Source organism: Oncorhynchus mykiss, chromosome 13 (assembly GCF_013265735.2).
Source record: "Oncorhynchus mykiss isolate Arlee chromosome 13, USDA_OmykA_1.1, whole genome shotgun sequence".
NCBI classification, from domain to species: domain Eukaryota; kingdom Metazoa; phylum Chordata; class Actinopteri; order Salmoniformes; family Salmonidae; genus Oncorhynchus; species Oncorhynchus mykiss.
In genome coordinates, this window is record NC_048577.1 from 68,835,060 (window position 1) to 68,850,749 (window position 15,690).

The 15,690-nt window shown below is 47.4% G+C and overlaps 1 protein-coding gene across 3 annotated transcripts in view; it reads right to left on the reverse strand.

Moving 5' to 3' along the window:
- Nucleotides 1–15,690, reverse strand: part of LOC110512740 (tubulin-specific chaperone D-like) — a 141,869-nt gene that overhangs the window by 120,871 nt on the left and 5,308 nt on the right. For all 3 annotated transcript variants that reach the window (XM_036941974.1, XM_036941975.1, XM_036941976.1), the window contains exons 6-12: nt 14,611–14,757; nt 14,330–14,385; nt 13,515–13,647; nt 7,606–7,651; nt 4,458–4,590; nt 3,151–3,293; nt 112–172 (exon numbers count right to left, since the gene is read on the reverse strand). In XM_036941974.1, the coding sequence (XP_036797869.1) occupies nt 112–172; nt 3,151–3,293; nt 4,458–4,590; nt 7,606–7,651; nt 13,515–13,647; nt 14,330–14,385; nt 14,611–14,757 (719 nt within the window). The remainder of the gene's footprint in view (nt 1–111; nt 173–3,150; nt 3,294–4,457; nt 4,591–7,605; nt 7,652–13,514; nt 13,648–14,329; nt 14,386–14,610; nt 14,758–15,690) is intronic.

The window sequence follows — 15,690 nt, forward strand, 5'->3', positions numbered from 1 at the left end:
CTACATCAACATGACAGATATAACTCAGTGCTCCTGCCTATAGACATCACTCTGCCTTCTGAAAGACAGACGCTTAGTGTTTATCATTGTTAATTCAATGTGACAACTTACCCCTTAGCAGCAGACCAGCGCACGATGGTCTCCTTGTCTTTCAGCCCACCCAACAGTTGCTCTGTGAAATAACAGACAGAGAGAGAGAGTCACTACCTGAATAGCTGTGACTGAACACCATAACAGACAGAGAGAGAGAGTCACTACCTGAATAGCTGTGACTGAACACCATAACAGACAGAGAGAGAGAGTCACTACCTAAATAGCTGTGACTGAATACCATAACAGAGAGAGAGAGAGAGTCACTACCTGAATAGCTGTGACTGAACACCATAACAGACAAGAGAGAGAGAGAGAGAGAGTCACTACCTGAATAGCTGTGACTGAATACCATAACAGACAAGAGAGAGAGAGTCACTACCTGAATAGCTGTGACTGAACACCATAACAGACAGAGAGAGAGAGTCACTACCTGAATAGCTGTGACTGAACACCATAACAGACAGAGAGAGAGAGTCACTACCTGAATAGCTGTGACTGAACACCATAACAGACAGAGAGAGAGTCACTACCTGAATAGCTGTGACTGAACACCATAACAGACAAGAGAGAGAGTCACTACCTGAATAGCTGTGACTGAATACCATAACAGAGAGAGAGAGAGAGTCACTACCTGAATAGCTGTGACTGAACACCATAACAGACAAGAGAGAGAGTCACTACCTGAATAGCTGTGACTGAATACCATAACAGACAGAGAGAGAGAGAGAGTCACTACCTGAATAGCTGTGACTGAACACCATAACAGACAGAGAGAGAGAGTCACTACCTGAATAGCTGTGACTGAACACCATAACAGACAGAGAGAGAGAGTCACTACCTGAATAGCTGTGACTGAATACCATAACAGAGAGAGAGAGAGAGTCACTACCTAAATAGCTGTGACTGAACACCATAACAGACAGAGAGAGAGTCACTACCTGAATAGCTGTGACTGAATACCATAACAGAGAGAGAGAGAGAGTCACTACCTGAATAGCTGTGACTGAACACCATAACAGACAAGAGAGAGAGAGAGAGAGAGTCACTACCTGAATAGCTGTGACTGAACACCATAACAGACAAGAGAGAGAGAGAGAGAGTCACTACCTGAATAGCTGTGACTGAATACCATAACAGACAGAGAGAGAGAGAGAGAGAGAGAGTCACTACCTGAATAGCTGTGACTGAACACCATAACAGACAGAGAGAGAGAGTCACTACCTGAATAGCTGTGACTGAACACCATAACAGACAGAGAGAGAGTCACTACCTGAATAGCTGTGACTGAACACCATAACAGACAGAGAGAGAGTCACTACCTGAATAGCTGTGACTGAACACCATAACAGACAAGAGAGAGAGTCACTACCTGAATAGCTGTGACTGAATACCATAACAGACAGAGAGAGAGTCACTACCTGAATAGCTGTGACTGAACACCATAACAGACAGAGAGAGAGAGAGTCACTACCTGAATAGCTGTGACTGAACACCATAACAGACAGAGAGAGAGAGAGAGTCACTACCTGAATAGCTGTGACTGAACACCATAACAGACAAGAGAGAGAGAGAGAGTCACTACCTGAATAGCTGTGACTGAACACCATAACAGACAGAGAGAGTCACTACCTGAATAGCTGTGACTGAACACCATAACAGACAGAGAGAGAGAGAGAGAGAGTCACTACCTGAATAGCTGTGACTGAACACCATAACAGACAGAGAGAGAGAGAGAGAGTCACTACCTGAATAGCTGTGACTGAACACCATAACAGACAGAGAGAGAGAGAGAGTCACTACCTGAATAGCTGTGACTGAACACCATAACAGACCTGATGTGTGTCAAATTCAGTAGGGCACACCGTAACAAAATGTTTTGTAACAGAACATGTAAATCTGTGTTGTTATTGGTCAAGTAGTTCAGGATGTTGCACACCCTACTGAACACAAGATACAGGCCTTAAAACCAATGAGACAGTGAGAAGGATGCTGACTTCAGACATATCAAGAGAGAGAGAGCTGAGAGAACCAGAGAGAGAGCTGAGAGAACCAGAGAGAGAGAGAGAGAACCAGAGAGAGAGAGAGAGAGAGAGCTGAGAGAACCAGATAGAGAGAGAGAGCTGAGAGAACCAGATAGAGAGAGAGAGCTGAGAGAACCAGATAGAGAGAGAGAGCTGAGAGAACCAGAGAGAGAGAGAGAGCTGAGAGAACCAGAGAGAGAGAGAGAGAGAGAGCGCTGAGAGAACCAGATAGAGAGAGAGAGAGAGAGCTGAGAGAACCAGAGAGAGAGCTGAGAGAACCAGAGAGAGAGCTGAGAGAACCAGAGAGAGAGAGCTGAGAGAACCAGAGAGAGAGAGAGCTGAGAGAACCAGAGAGAGAGAGAGCTGAGAGAACCAGAGAGAGAGAGAGCTGAGAGAACCAGAGAGAGAGAGCTGAGAGAACCAGAGAGAAGAGAGAGAGCTGAGAGAACCAGAGAGAGTGCTGAGAGAACCAGAGAGAGAGCTGAGAGAACCAGAGAGAGCTGAGAGAACCAGAGAGAGAGAGCTGAGAGAACCAGAGAGAGTGCTGAGAGAACCAGAGAGAGAGCTGAGAGAACCAGAGAGAGCTGAGAAAACCAGAGAGAGAGAGCTGAGAGAACCAGAGAGAGAGAGAGAGCTGAGAGAACCAGAGAGAGAGAGAGAGCTGAGAGAACCAGAGAGAGTGCTGAGAGAACCAGAGAGAGCTGAGAGAACCAGAGAGAGCTGAGAGAACCAGAGAGAGCTGAGAGAACCAGAGAGAGCTGAGAGAACCAGAGAGAGCTGAGAGAACCAGAGAGAGCTGAGAGAACCAGAGAGAGCTGAGAGAACCAGAGAGAGCTGAGAGAACCAGAGAGAGCTGAGAGAACCAGAGAGAGCTGAGAGAACCAGAGAGAGAGCTGAGAGAACCAGAGAGAGAGAACCAGAGAGAGAGCTGAGAGAACCAGAGAGAGAGCTGAGAGAGAGAAAAAGAAAAACAGAAAGAGAATGAGAGAGAGCGAGAAAGAGAGAAAGAAGGAGAGAGAGAGTAACGCTGACTGACCGATGACGTTCTCCACCTCCTCTGGGATATCATAGTCCTCCTCCTGGCTCTGGGTCTCCATGTCTGGACTAACAGCCTGGACTGTGGAGCCAGACTGGGACAGAGACAGGTTGGCTGCCAGGGAGCGACTCCCTCTCTGGTACCTGAATGACAAGCAAACACACAAGGTCTCAACACAGTGAGACCAGCTTTCCCTTAACAAACGCTCAAGGCTCCCAAATTAACATCTAGGGAGTGGGTCTCCTCCATTGCTTGAGGAAGGTGAGAGTCTCTGTACCAGCTTGACTCCTACCTCAGTGTGTGTGTGTGTGTGTGTGTGTGTCTCACCTCCACTTGGCCAGTCGGGGCTTGAGGAAGGTGAGACGGTCTCTGTACCAGCTTGACTCCTACCTCAGTGTGTGTGTGTGTGTGTGTCTCACCTCCACTTGGCCAGTCGGGGCTTGAGGAAGGTGAGACGGTCTCTGTACCAGCTTGACTCCTACCTCAGTGTGTGTGTGTGTGTCTCACCTCCACTTGGCCAGTCGGGGCTTGAGGAAGGTGAGACGGTCTCTGTACCAGCTTGACTCCTACCTCAGTGTGTGTGTGTGTGTCTCACCTCCACTTGGCCAGTCGGGGCTTGAGGAAGGTGAGAGTCTCTGTACCAGCTTGACTCCTACCTCAGTGTGTGTGTGTGTGTCTCACCTCCACTTGGCCAGTCGGGGCTTGAGGAAGGTGAGAGTCTCTGTACCAGCTTGACTCCTACCTCAGTGTGTGTGTGTGTGTCTCACCTCCACTTGGCCAGTCGGGGCTTGAGGAAGGTGAGACGGTCTCTGTACCAGCTTGACTCCTACCTCAGTGTGTGTGTGTGTGTGTGTGTGTCTCACCTCCACTTGGCCAGTCGGGGCTTGAGGAAGGTGAGACGGTCTCTGTACCAGCTTGACTCCTACCTCAGTGTGTGTGTGTGTGTCTCACCTCCACTTGGCCAGTCGGGGCTTGAGGAAGGTGAGACGGTCTCTGTACCAGCTTGACTCCTACCTCAGTGTGTGTGTGTGTGTCTCACCTCCACTTGGCCAGTCGGGGCTTGAGGAAGGTGAGACGGTCTCTGTACCAGCTTGACTCCTACCTCAGTGTGTGTGTGTGTGTCTCACCTCCACTTGGCCAGTCGGGGCTTGAGGAAGGTGAGACGGTCTCTGTACCAGCTTGACTCCTACCTCAGTGTGTGTGTGTGTGTCTCACCTCCACTTGGCCAGTCGGGGCTTGAGGAAGGTGAGACGGTCTCTGTACCAGCTTGACTCCTACCTCAGTGTGTGTGTGTGTGTGTGTCTCACCTCCACTTGGCCAGTCGGGGCTTGAGGAAGGTCAGACCCAGTCTCTGTACCAGCTTGACCCCCAACTTCCTCAGCGTAGCCTGGCTGCTCTCTGCCACGTGACACTGGGCCAGACACTGCAGCACCACCGGAGCTGAGGAACACACACACACACACACACACACACTAGTACCATGGTAACACTACACTGGTCCAGACACTGCAGCTGAGGAACACACACACACACACACTAGTACCATGGTAACACTACACTGGTCCAGACATTGCAGCACTCGGGGCGTGTCGTCGCCGCCTACTCGGGGCGTGTCGTCGCCGCCTACTCGGGGCGTGTCGTCGCCGCCTACTCGGGGCGTGTCGTCGCCGCCTACTCGGGGCGTGTCGTCGCCGCCTACTCGGGGCGTGTCGTCGCCGCCTACTCGGGGCGTGTCGTCGCCGCCTACTCGGGGCGTGTCGTCGCCGCCTACTCGGGGCGTCGCCTACTCGGGGCGTCGCCTACTCGGGGCGTCGCCTACTCGGGGCGTCGCCTACTCGGGGCGTGTGGCCGCCTACTCGGGGCGTGTGGCCGCCTACTCGGGGCGTGTGGCCGCCTACTCGGGGCGTGTGGCCGCCTACTCGGGGCGTGTGGCCGCCTACTCGGGGCGTGTGGCCGCCTACTCGGGGCGTGTGGCCGCCTACTCGGGGCGTGTCGTTGCCTACTCGGGGCGTGTCGTTGCCTACTCGGGGCGTGTGGCCGCCTACTCGGGACGTGTCGTTGCCTACTCGGGGCGTGTGGCCGCCTACTCGGGGCGTGTGGCCGCCTACTCGGGGCGTGTGGCCGCCTACTCGGGGCGTGTGGCCGCCTACTCGGGGCGTGTGGCCGCCTACTCGGGGCGTGTGGCCGCCTACTCGGGGCGTGTCGTTGCCTACTCGGGGCGTGTGGCCGCCTACTCGGGGCGTGTCGTTGCCTACTCGGGGCGTGTGGCCGCCTACTCGTGTGGCCGCCTACTCGGGGCGTGTCGTTGCCTACTCGGGGCGTGTCGTTGCCTACTCGGGGCGTGTCGTTGCCTACTCGGGGCGTGTGGCTGCCTACTCGGGGCGTGTGGCTGCCTACTCGGGGCGTGTGGCTGCCTACTCGGGGCGTGTGGCTGCCTACTCGGGGCGTGTGGCTGCCTACTCGGGGCGTGTGGCCGCCTACTCGGGGCGTGTCCGTCACCGACGCGGGTCAGAGACGCAGTCTGAGGGCTGCCCATCTCCTCTTTGAACCATCACAATATTTTTAAACATTTTATCGGCACCGAATCTGAAAGGCTCTTGTAGTGTGAGATGTGCAACGACAACTCTTCAGAACGGTGGTCATCACCGGGAGCCAATGAGAGCTGGCCAGAGAAGCAGCCAGTCAGACGATGACGTTGCACCCAGAAGGTGTCGACTCTGGAGCAGGAGACATGACTACTACTAGTATGGGTTTCTACTTGCCTTTAACCAGACATGTCAAATCGTCACAGCTCTGAAGTTCACAACCAATGTTATTCAATTCTAAATGTACTGGCTAGATATTTACACTCCGTGTATAGAGTGTGTATGTCTGACTGAAACTATTTCTGAGGCTGCTTTGAGCCACAGCTCGTTGTGATTACATTGTTAACGTAGTTACATCATGGTTTTGGCGAGACAGCGTGCTGTGGAGAATCCTCACCACCAGGTGAAGAATCTGTGTCACATCGTTTAATGTGCTCACCACTACGTTGGTAAGACAACACACTACAGGAAGGAGGCTGGTTTAATGTGCTCACCACTACGTTGGTTAGACAACACACTACAGGAAGGAGACTGGTTTAATGTGTTCACCACTACGTTGCCAAGACAACACACTACAGGAAGGAGACTGGTTTAATGTGTTCACCACTACGTTGCCAAGACAACACACTACAGGAAGGAGGCTGGTTTAATGTGTTCACCACTACGTTGCCAAGACAACACACTACAGGAGAGGCTGGTTTAATGTGCTCACCACTACGTTGCCAAGACAACACACTACAGGAAGGAGACTGGTTTAATGTGCTCATCACTACGTTGGTCAGACAAAACACTACAGGAAGGAGACTGGTTTAATGTGAGAGGCTCAGTGATGTCAGGGGTGTAGTTTACACCGAGCGCTAGTATCACACACCATCACCTACAGCCAGTATCACGGCATGGTCACAGCAGTCAACATTAGAAGATCACCTACATTTAATTTATTTATTTAGCAGATGCTCTTATCACAATGGATGAAGGAGGTAAGACAACTACTTATCACAGTGGATAAAGGAGATAAGACAACTACTTATCACAATGGATGAAGGAGATAAGACAACTACTTATCACAATGGATGAAGGAGATAAGACAACTACTTATCACAGTGGATGAAGGAGATAAGACAACTACTTATCACAATGGATGCAGGAGGTAAGACAACTACTTATCACAATGGATGCAGGAGGTAAGACAACTACTTATCACAATGGATGCAGGAGATAAGACAACTACTTATCACAATGGATAAAGGAGGTAAGACAACTACTTATCACAATGGATAAAGGAGGTAAGACAACTACTTATCACAATGGATGAAGGAGGTAAGACAACTACTTATCACAATGGATGAAGGATGTAAGACAACTACTTATCACAATGGATGAAGGAGGTAAGACAACTACTTATCACAGTGGATAAAGGAGGTAAGACAACTACTTATCACAGTGGATAAAGGAGGTAAGACAACTACTTATCACAGTGGATAAAGGAGATAAGACAACTACTTATCACAATGGATGAAGGAGGTAAGACAACTACTTATCACAATGGATGAAGGAGATAAGACAACTACTTATCACAATGGATAAAGGAGGTAAGACAACTACTTATCACAATGGATGAAGGAGATAAGACAACTACTTATCACAATGGATAAAGGAGGTAAGACAACTACTTATCACAATGGATAAAGGAGGTAAGACAACTACTTATCACAATGGATAAAGTAGGTAAGACAACTACTTATCACAATGGATAAAGGAGGTGAGACAACTACTTATCACAATGGATAAAGGAGGTAAGACAACTACTTATCACAATGGATAAAGTCAAATTGCTGATTAAAAAGCAACTATTGAAGGACATTCTTACCGTACTGAAGAAAGTCATCTCTCTTGCCATGCTTGAATAGCTGGGCCTAGAAGACAGACGGGAGACAGGAGAGAGAGGTGAGACAGGAGAGAGACAGAAGAGAGAGAGGAGAGACAGGAGAGAGAGAGAGACAGGAGAGAGAGAGAGGAGAGAGAGGAGAGAGAGGTGAAACAGGTGAGACAGGAGAGAGAGACAGGAGAGAGAGAGATAGGAGAGATAGGAGAGAGAGGAGAGATAGGAGAGAGAGACAGGAGAGAGATAGATAGGAGAGATAGGAAAGACAGGAGAGAGAGGAGAGAGAGACAGGAGAGAGAGAGATAGGAGAGACAGGAGAGACAGGAGATAGGAGAGATAGGAGAGATAGGAGAGACAGGAGAGAGAGAGGAGAGAGAGAGAGAGAGACAGGAGAGAGGAGAGAGAGGAGAGAGAGAGAGCAACAACATCAATATCGTGGATGAGATCGAAATAATACGTTTTCATTTTAAATGCTGAAATTCCAACACCTGTTTTGTTCATAATGTTGTGGCTCCTCCCCTTTTTAGAGTGAGATCCCCACTAACCTCTATCTTCTGGATGTCATTACAAGTAGTCTGGGATTAAATCACCACTAACCTCAACCTTCTGGATGTAGTCTGGGATTAAATCACCACTAACCTCAACCTTCTGGATGTAGTCTGGGATTAAATCACCACTAACCTCAACCTTCTGGATGTAGTCTGGGATTAAATCACCACTAACCTCAACCTTCTGGATGTCATTACATGTAGTCTGGGATTAAATCACCACTAACCTCAACCTTCTGGATGTAGTCTGGGATTAAATCACCACTAACCTCAACCTTCTGGATGTAGTCTGGGATTAAATCACCACTAACCTCTCCCTTCTGGATGTAGTCTGGGATTAAATCACCACTAACCTCAACCTTCTGGATGTAGTCTGGGATTAAATCACCACTAACCTCAACCTTCTGGATATAGTCTGGGATTAAATCACCACTAACCTCTCCCTTCTGGATGTAGTCTGGGATTAAATCACCACTAACCTCAACCTTCTGGATGTAGTCTGGGATTAAATCACCACTAACCTCAACCTTCTGGATGTCATTACATGTAGTCTGGGATTAAATCACCACTAACCTCAACCTTCTGGATGTAGTCTGGGATTAAATCACCACTAACCTCAACCTTCTGGATGTCATTACATGTAGTCTGGGATTAAATCACCACTAACCTCAACCTTCTGGATGTAGTCTGGGATTAAATCACCACTAACCTCAACCTTCTGGATGTCATTACATGTAGTCTGGGATTAAATCACCACTAACCTCAACCTTCTGGATGTAGTCTGGGATTAAATCACCACTAACCTCTCCCTTCTGGATGTAGTCTGGGATTAAATCACCACTAACCTCAACCTTCTGGATGTAGTCTGGGATTAAATCACCACTAACCTCAACCTTCTGGATGTAGTCTGGGATTAAATCACCACTAACCTCTCCCTTCTGGATGTAGTCTGGGATTAAATCACCACTAACCTCAACCTTCTGGATGTAGTCTGGGATTAAATCACCACTAACCTCTCCCTTCTGGATGTAGTCTGGGATTAAATCACCACTAACCTCTCCCTTCTGGATGTAGTCTGGGATTAAATCACCACTAACCTCAACCTTCTGGATGTAGTCTGGGATTAAATCACCACTAACCTCAACCTTCTGGATGTAGTCTGGGATTAAATCACCACTAACCTCTCCCTTCTGGATGTAGTCTGGGATTAAATCACCACTAACCTCTCCCTTCTGGATGTAGTCTGGGATTAAATCACCACTAACCTCAACCTTCTGGATGTCATTACATGTAGTCTGGGATTAAATCACCACTAACCTCTCCCTTCTGGATGTAGTCTGGGATTAAATCACCACTAACCTCTCCCTTCTGGATGTAGTCTGGGATTAAATCAACACTAACCTCTCCCTTCTGGATGTAGTCTGGGATTAAATCACCACTAACCTCAACCTTCTGGATGTCATTACATGTAGTCTGGGATTAAATCACCACTAACCTCTCCCTTCTGGATGTAGTCTGGGATTAAATCACCACTAACCTCAACCTTCTGGATGTAGTCTGGGATTAAATCACCACTAACCTCAACCTTCTGGATGTAGTCTGGGATTAAATCACCACTAACCTCTATCTTCTGGATGTCATTACATGTAGTCTGGGATTAAATCACCACTAACCTCAACCTTCTGGATGTAGTCTGGGATTAAATCACCACTAACCTCAACCTTCTGGATGTCATTACATGTAGTCTGGGATTAAATCACCACTAACCTCAACCTTCTGGATGTAGTCTGGGATTAAATCACCACTAACCTCTCCCTTCTGGATGTAGTCTGGGATTAAATCACCACTAACCTCAACCTTCTGGATGTAGTCTGGGATTAAATCACCACTAACCTCTATCTTCTGGATGTCATTACATGTAGTCTGGGATTAAATCACCACTAACCTCTCCCTTCTGGATGTAGTCTGGGATTAAATCACCACTAACCTCAACCTTCTGGATGTAGTCTGGGATTAAATCACCACTAACCTCAACCTTCTGGATGTCATTACATGTAGTCTGGGATTAAATCACCACTAACCTCAACCTTCTGGATGTAGTCTGGGATTAAATCACCACTAACCTCAACCTTCTGGATGTCATTACATGTAGTCTGGGATTAAATCACCACTAACCTCAACCTTCTGGATGTCATTACATGTAGTCTGGGATTAAATCACCACTAACCTCTCCCTTCTGGATGTCGTCTGGGATTAAATCACCACTAACCTCAACCTTCTGGATGTAGTCTGGGATTAAATCACCACTAACCTCAACCTTCTGGATGTAGTCTGGGATTAAATCACCACTAACCTCAACCTTCTGGATGTCATTACATGTAGTCTGGGATTAAATCACCACTAACCTCAACCTTCTGGATGTAGTCTGGGATTAAATCACCACTAACCTCAACCTTCTGGATGTAGTCTGGGATTAAATCACCACTAACCTCAACCTTCTGGATGTCATTACATGTAGTCTGGGATTAAATCACCACTAACCTCAACCTTCTGGATGTAGTCTGGGATTAAATCACCACTAACCTCAACCTTCTGGATGTCAATACATGTAGTCTGGGATTAAATCACCACTAACCTCAACCTTCTGGATGTAGTCTGGGATTAAATCACCACTAACCTCAACCTTCTGGATGTCATTACATGTAGTCTGGGATTAAATCACCACTAACCTCAACCTTCTGGATGTAGTCTGGGATTAAATCACCACTAACCTCAACCTTCTGGATGTAGTCTGGGATTAAATCACCACTAACCTCAACCTTCTGGATGTAGTCTGGGATTAAATCACCACTAACCTCTCCCTTCTGGATGTAGTCTGGGATTAAATCACCACTAACCTCTCCCTTCTGGATGTAGTCTGGGATTAAATCACCACTAACCTCAACCTTCTGGATGTAGTCTGGGATTAAATCACCACTAACCTCAACCTTCTGGATGTAGTCTGGGATTAAATCACCACTAACCTCAACCTTCTGGATGTCATTACATGTAGTCTGGGATTAAATCACCACTAACCTCAACCTTCTGGATGTAGTCTGGGATTAAATCACCACTAACCTCAACCTTCTGGATGTCATTACATGTAGTCTGGGATTAAATCACCACTAACCTCAACCTTCTGGATGTAGTCTGGGATTAAATCACCACTAACCTCAACCTTCTGGATGTAGTCTGGGATTAAATCACCACTAACCTCTCCCTTCTGGATGTAGTCTGGGATTAAATCACCACTAACCTCTCCCTTCTGGATGTAGTCTGGGATTAAATCACCACTAACCTCTCCCTTCTGGATGTAGTCTGGGATTAAATCACCACTAACCTCAACCTTCTGGATGTAGTCTGGGATTAAATCACCACTAACCTCAACCTTCTGGATGTAGTCTGGGATTAAATCACCACTAACCTCAACCTTCTGGATGTAGTCTGGGATTAAATCACCACTAACCTCTCCCTTCTGGATGTCGTCTGGGATTAAATCACCACTAACCTCAACCTTCTGGATGTAGTCTGGGATTAAAATCACCACTAACCTCAACCTTCTGGATGTAGTCTGGGATTAAATCACCACTAACCTCAACCTTCTGGATGTAGTCTGGGATTAAATCACCACTAACCTCAACCTTCTGGATGTAGTCTGGGATTAAATCACCACTAACCTCAACCTTCTGGATGTAGTCTGGGATTAAATCACCACTAACCTCAACCTTCTGGATGTCATTACATGTTGCAGTGAGGACTGCCGTTTGATAAAGGTTCATTTTAACTACTCTTCTAAACCATTTCTCAGCGGCTCTTTAGTGTTTTTTGCTGCATTGGCCAAATTCAAAACGCAACTGTGCAAAACAAAGATCTTACTAGAGCCTGTTGAAGCCCCTCGGGGCCGTCAGAACACACAGAGCCAGTTTTAAACGCTCTGAGCGCCACACAGAGCCAGTTTTAAACGCTCTGAGCGCCACACATAGAGAGAGAGAGACAAGCCGGTTTCCCCCTCCCAGCCATATTACAGAGCACAGAGAGAAGGAGAGACTGTTCCGTAAACACGCCACTTTCAACGCCAACAATATTCCTTTGATACACTGGTCGCTTGAGGGTTGCATTAAATTAGCTACTTAGACTGACGCAACACAAGAGTTGACCTGGAGAAAAATCTACTAAAATACACTGTTATATCAAGGTGGTTGGTGAAACCACAACTATAGGACATTAAGACAAAGTGGAAGAGAGTGAGTGACTGGGGATTTAGTGTGGGCAGGTGGGCCATAGCACCTCTATTGGTAAAGTAATGACTACCAGCAGTATATCTATATACTACTACTACACTGGTAAAGTAATGACTACCAGCAGTATATCTATATACTACTACTACACTGGTAAAGTAATGACTACCAGCAATATATCTATATACTACTACACTGGTAAAGTAATGACTACCAGCAGTATATCTATATACTACTACTACACTGGTAAAGTAATGACTACCAGCAGTATATCTATATACTACTACTACACTGGTAAAGTAATGACTACCAGCAGTATATCTATATACTACTACTACACTGGTAAAGTAATGACTACCAGCAGTATATCTATATACTACTACTACACTGGTAAAGTAATGACTACCAGCAGTATATCTATATACTACTACTACACTGGTAGAGTAATGACTACCAGTAGAATATCTATATACTACTACTACACTGATAAAGTAATGACTACCAGCAGTATATCTATATACTACTACTACACTGGTAGAGTAATGACTACCAGTAGAATATCTATATACTACTACTACACTGATAAAGTAATGACTACCAGCAGTATATCTATATACTACTACACTGGTAAAGTAATGACTACCAGCAGTATATCTATAGACTACTACTACACTGATAAAGTAATGACTACCAGCAGTATATCTATAAACTACTACACTGGTAAAGTAATGACTACCAACAGTATATCTATATACTACTACACTGATCCCAGATCTGTTTGGGCTGTATAGCCAACCCCTGGGGACCTGGGATACCAGTTCCTAAAACAGGTCTGTGACCAGGCTAGCTAATTACCACCTGAGGCGTGTCTTCACGTTCCCTCCCTCAGTCATAAAACACTGACAACAGGTGCAGCACTAAACACCTGCCAACCTGCCAAACCCACAGAGGCTCTGATCTCCCACAAACATGGCAGCCGTACATGTAGGCTCTTGTAAACTAGGCCCGGTCACTGCAACCCACACACACTCGAGGACAGACAAACTGTGTGTGTGTGTGTGTGTCATACCAGAGACTGCAGGGCCCCGTCCAGGATTACAGTACCTCCCATGGTCTGGTCACTGGCCTGAGAGATGGTGGTCAGACTCCAGTCCAGGAAGTCTCCTAGTCGCTTCAGCTTCACATCGGGACGTGTCACAAACCTGCACACACAGACAGTTAGATGACAACACACTAGGACCACTCAGTAAACTGTAAACACAGACAGATGACAACAGGCTAGGACCACTCAGTAAACTGTAAACACAGACAGATGACAACAGGCTAGGACCACTCAGTAAACTGTAAACACTGACAGATGACAACAGGCTAGGACCACTCAGTAAACACAGACAGTTAGATGACAACACACTAGGACCACTCAGTAAACTGTAAACACAGACAGATGACAACAGGCTAGGACCACTCAGTAAACTGTAAACACAGACAGATGACAACAGGCTAGGACCACTCAGTAAACTGTAAACACTGACAGATGACAACAGGCTAGGACCACTCAGTAAACACAGACAGTTAGATGACAACACACTAGGACCACTCAGTAAACACAGACAGTTAGATGACAACACACTAGGACCACTCAGTAAACACAGACAGTTAGATGACAACACACTAGGACCACTCAGTAAACACAGACAGTTAGATGACAACACACTAGAACCACTCAGTAAGCTCTGTGTGTGTGTGTGTGTGTGTGTGTGTGTGTGGGGCGCCTCGGTATGAACCTATTCATCTTCAAGTACAAGAACGCCCTCTTCTGGGTAAAACATGAAATGCATCACAAATGTTGTTGCCTTTATTTAAACAATGAAGTTGAATACTTACTTTGATACCAACACAGATGCAGCATCCCTGGACTTATCAGTGACCATCAGGTAGGACTGGAAATAACAACAGACCAGGGGTTAGTTACACACTCAATACATCATACAGGGTCTGGAAATAACAACAGACCAGGGGTTAGTTACACACTCAATACATCACACAGGGTCTGGAAATAACAACAGACCAGGGGTTAGTTACACACTCAATACATCACACAGGGACTGGATCTGGGAGGACACGACTGAACATTGACCAAGGCAGGGGAGTCTGGAATTAGTTACCTTGGCAACAGCCAGGATGCGGTCCATGATTGGCTCTCTTGTCTGGCTGGGGTCAGAGGTCAGGTGACCATCAAGACGAGAGAGGTCAAAGGGTATCAGACAGGTCATGGACAGCCACAGCAGCAGCATGTAGCGGGTCTCCCAGGTCTAACACAAGGGGCAGAAAGAGAGGGTTAGAGGTCAAAGGGTATCAGACAGGTCATAGACAGCCACAGCAGCAGCATGTAGCGGGTCTCCCAGGTCTAACACAAGGGGCAGAAAGAGAGGGTTAGGGTTAGAGGTCAAAGGGTATCAGACAGGTCATAGACAGCCACAGCAGCAGCATGTAGCGGGTCTCCCAGGTCTGACACAAGGGGCAGAAAGAGAGGGTTAGGGTTAGAGGTCAAAGGGTATCAGACAGGTCATAGACAGCCACAGCAGCAGCATGTAGCGGGTCTCCCAGGTCTGACACAAGGGGCAGAAAGAGAGGGTTAGGGTTAGAGGTCAAAGGGTATCAGACAGGTCATAGACAGCCACAGCAGCAGCATGTAGCGGGTCTCCCAGGTCTAACACAAGGGGCAGAAAGAGAGGGTTAGGGTTAGAAGGCAAAGGGTATCAGACAGGTCATGGACAGCCACAGCAGCAGCATGTAGCGGGTCTCCCAGGTCTGACACAAGGGGCAGAAAGAGAGGGTTAGGGTTAGAGGTCAAAGGGTATCAGACAGGTCATGGACAGCCACAGCAGCAGCATGTAGCGGGTCTCCCAGGTCTAACACAAGGGGCAGAAAGAGAGGGTTAGGGTTAGAGGTCAAAGGGTATCAGACAGGTCATAGACAGCCACAGCAGCAGCATGTAGCGGGTCTCCCAGGTCTAACACAAGGGGCAGAAAGAGAGGGTTAGGGTTAGAGGTCAAAGGGTATCAGACAGGCCATGGACAGCCACAGCAGCAGCATGTAGCGGGTCTCCCAGGTCTGACAGGAAGGGGCAAGGAGAGAAACACTTGAGTTAAATGTATTGAACTGTGAGAGTAGGCAACAACACATCCGCCACGTTGACCCTCAACACAGGGGCCCCTCAGGGGTGCATACTTCTATACCTCCTG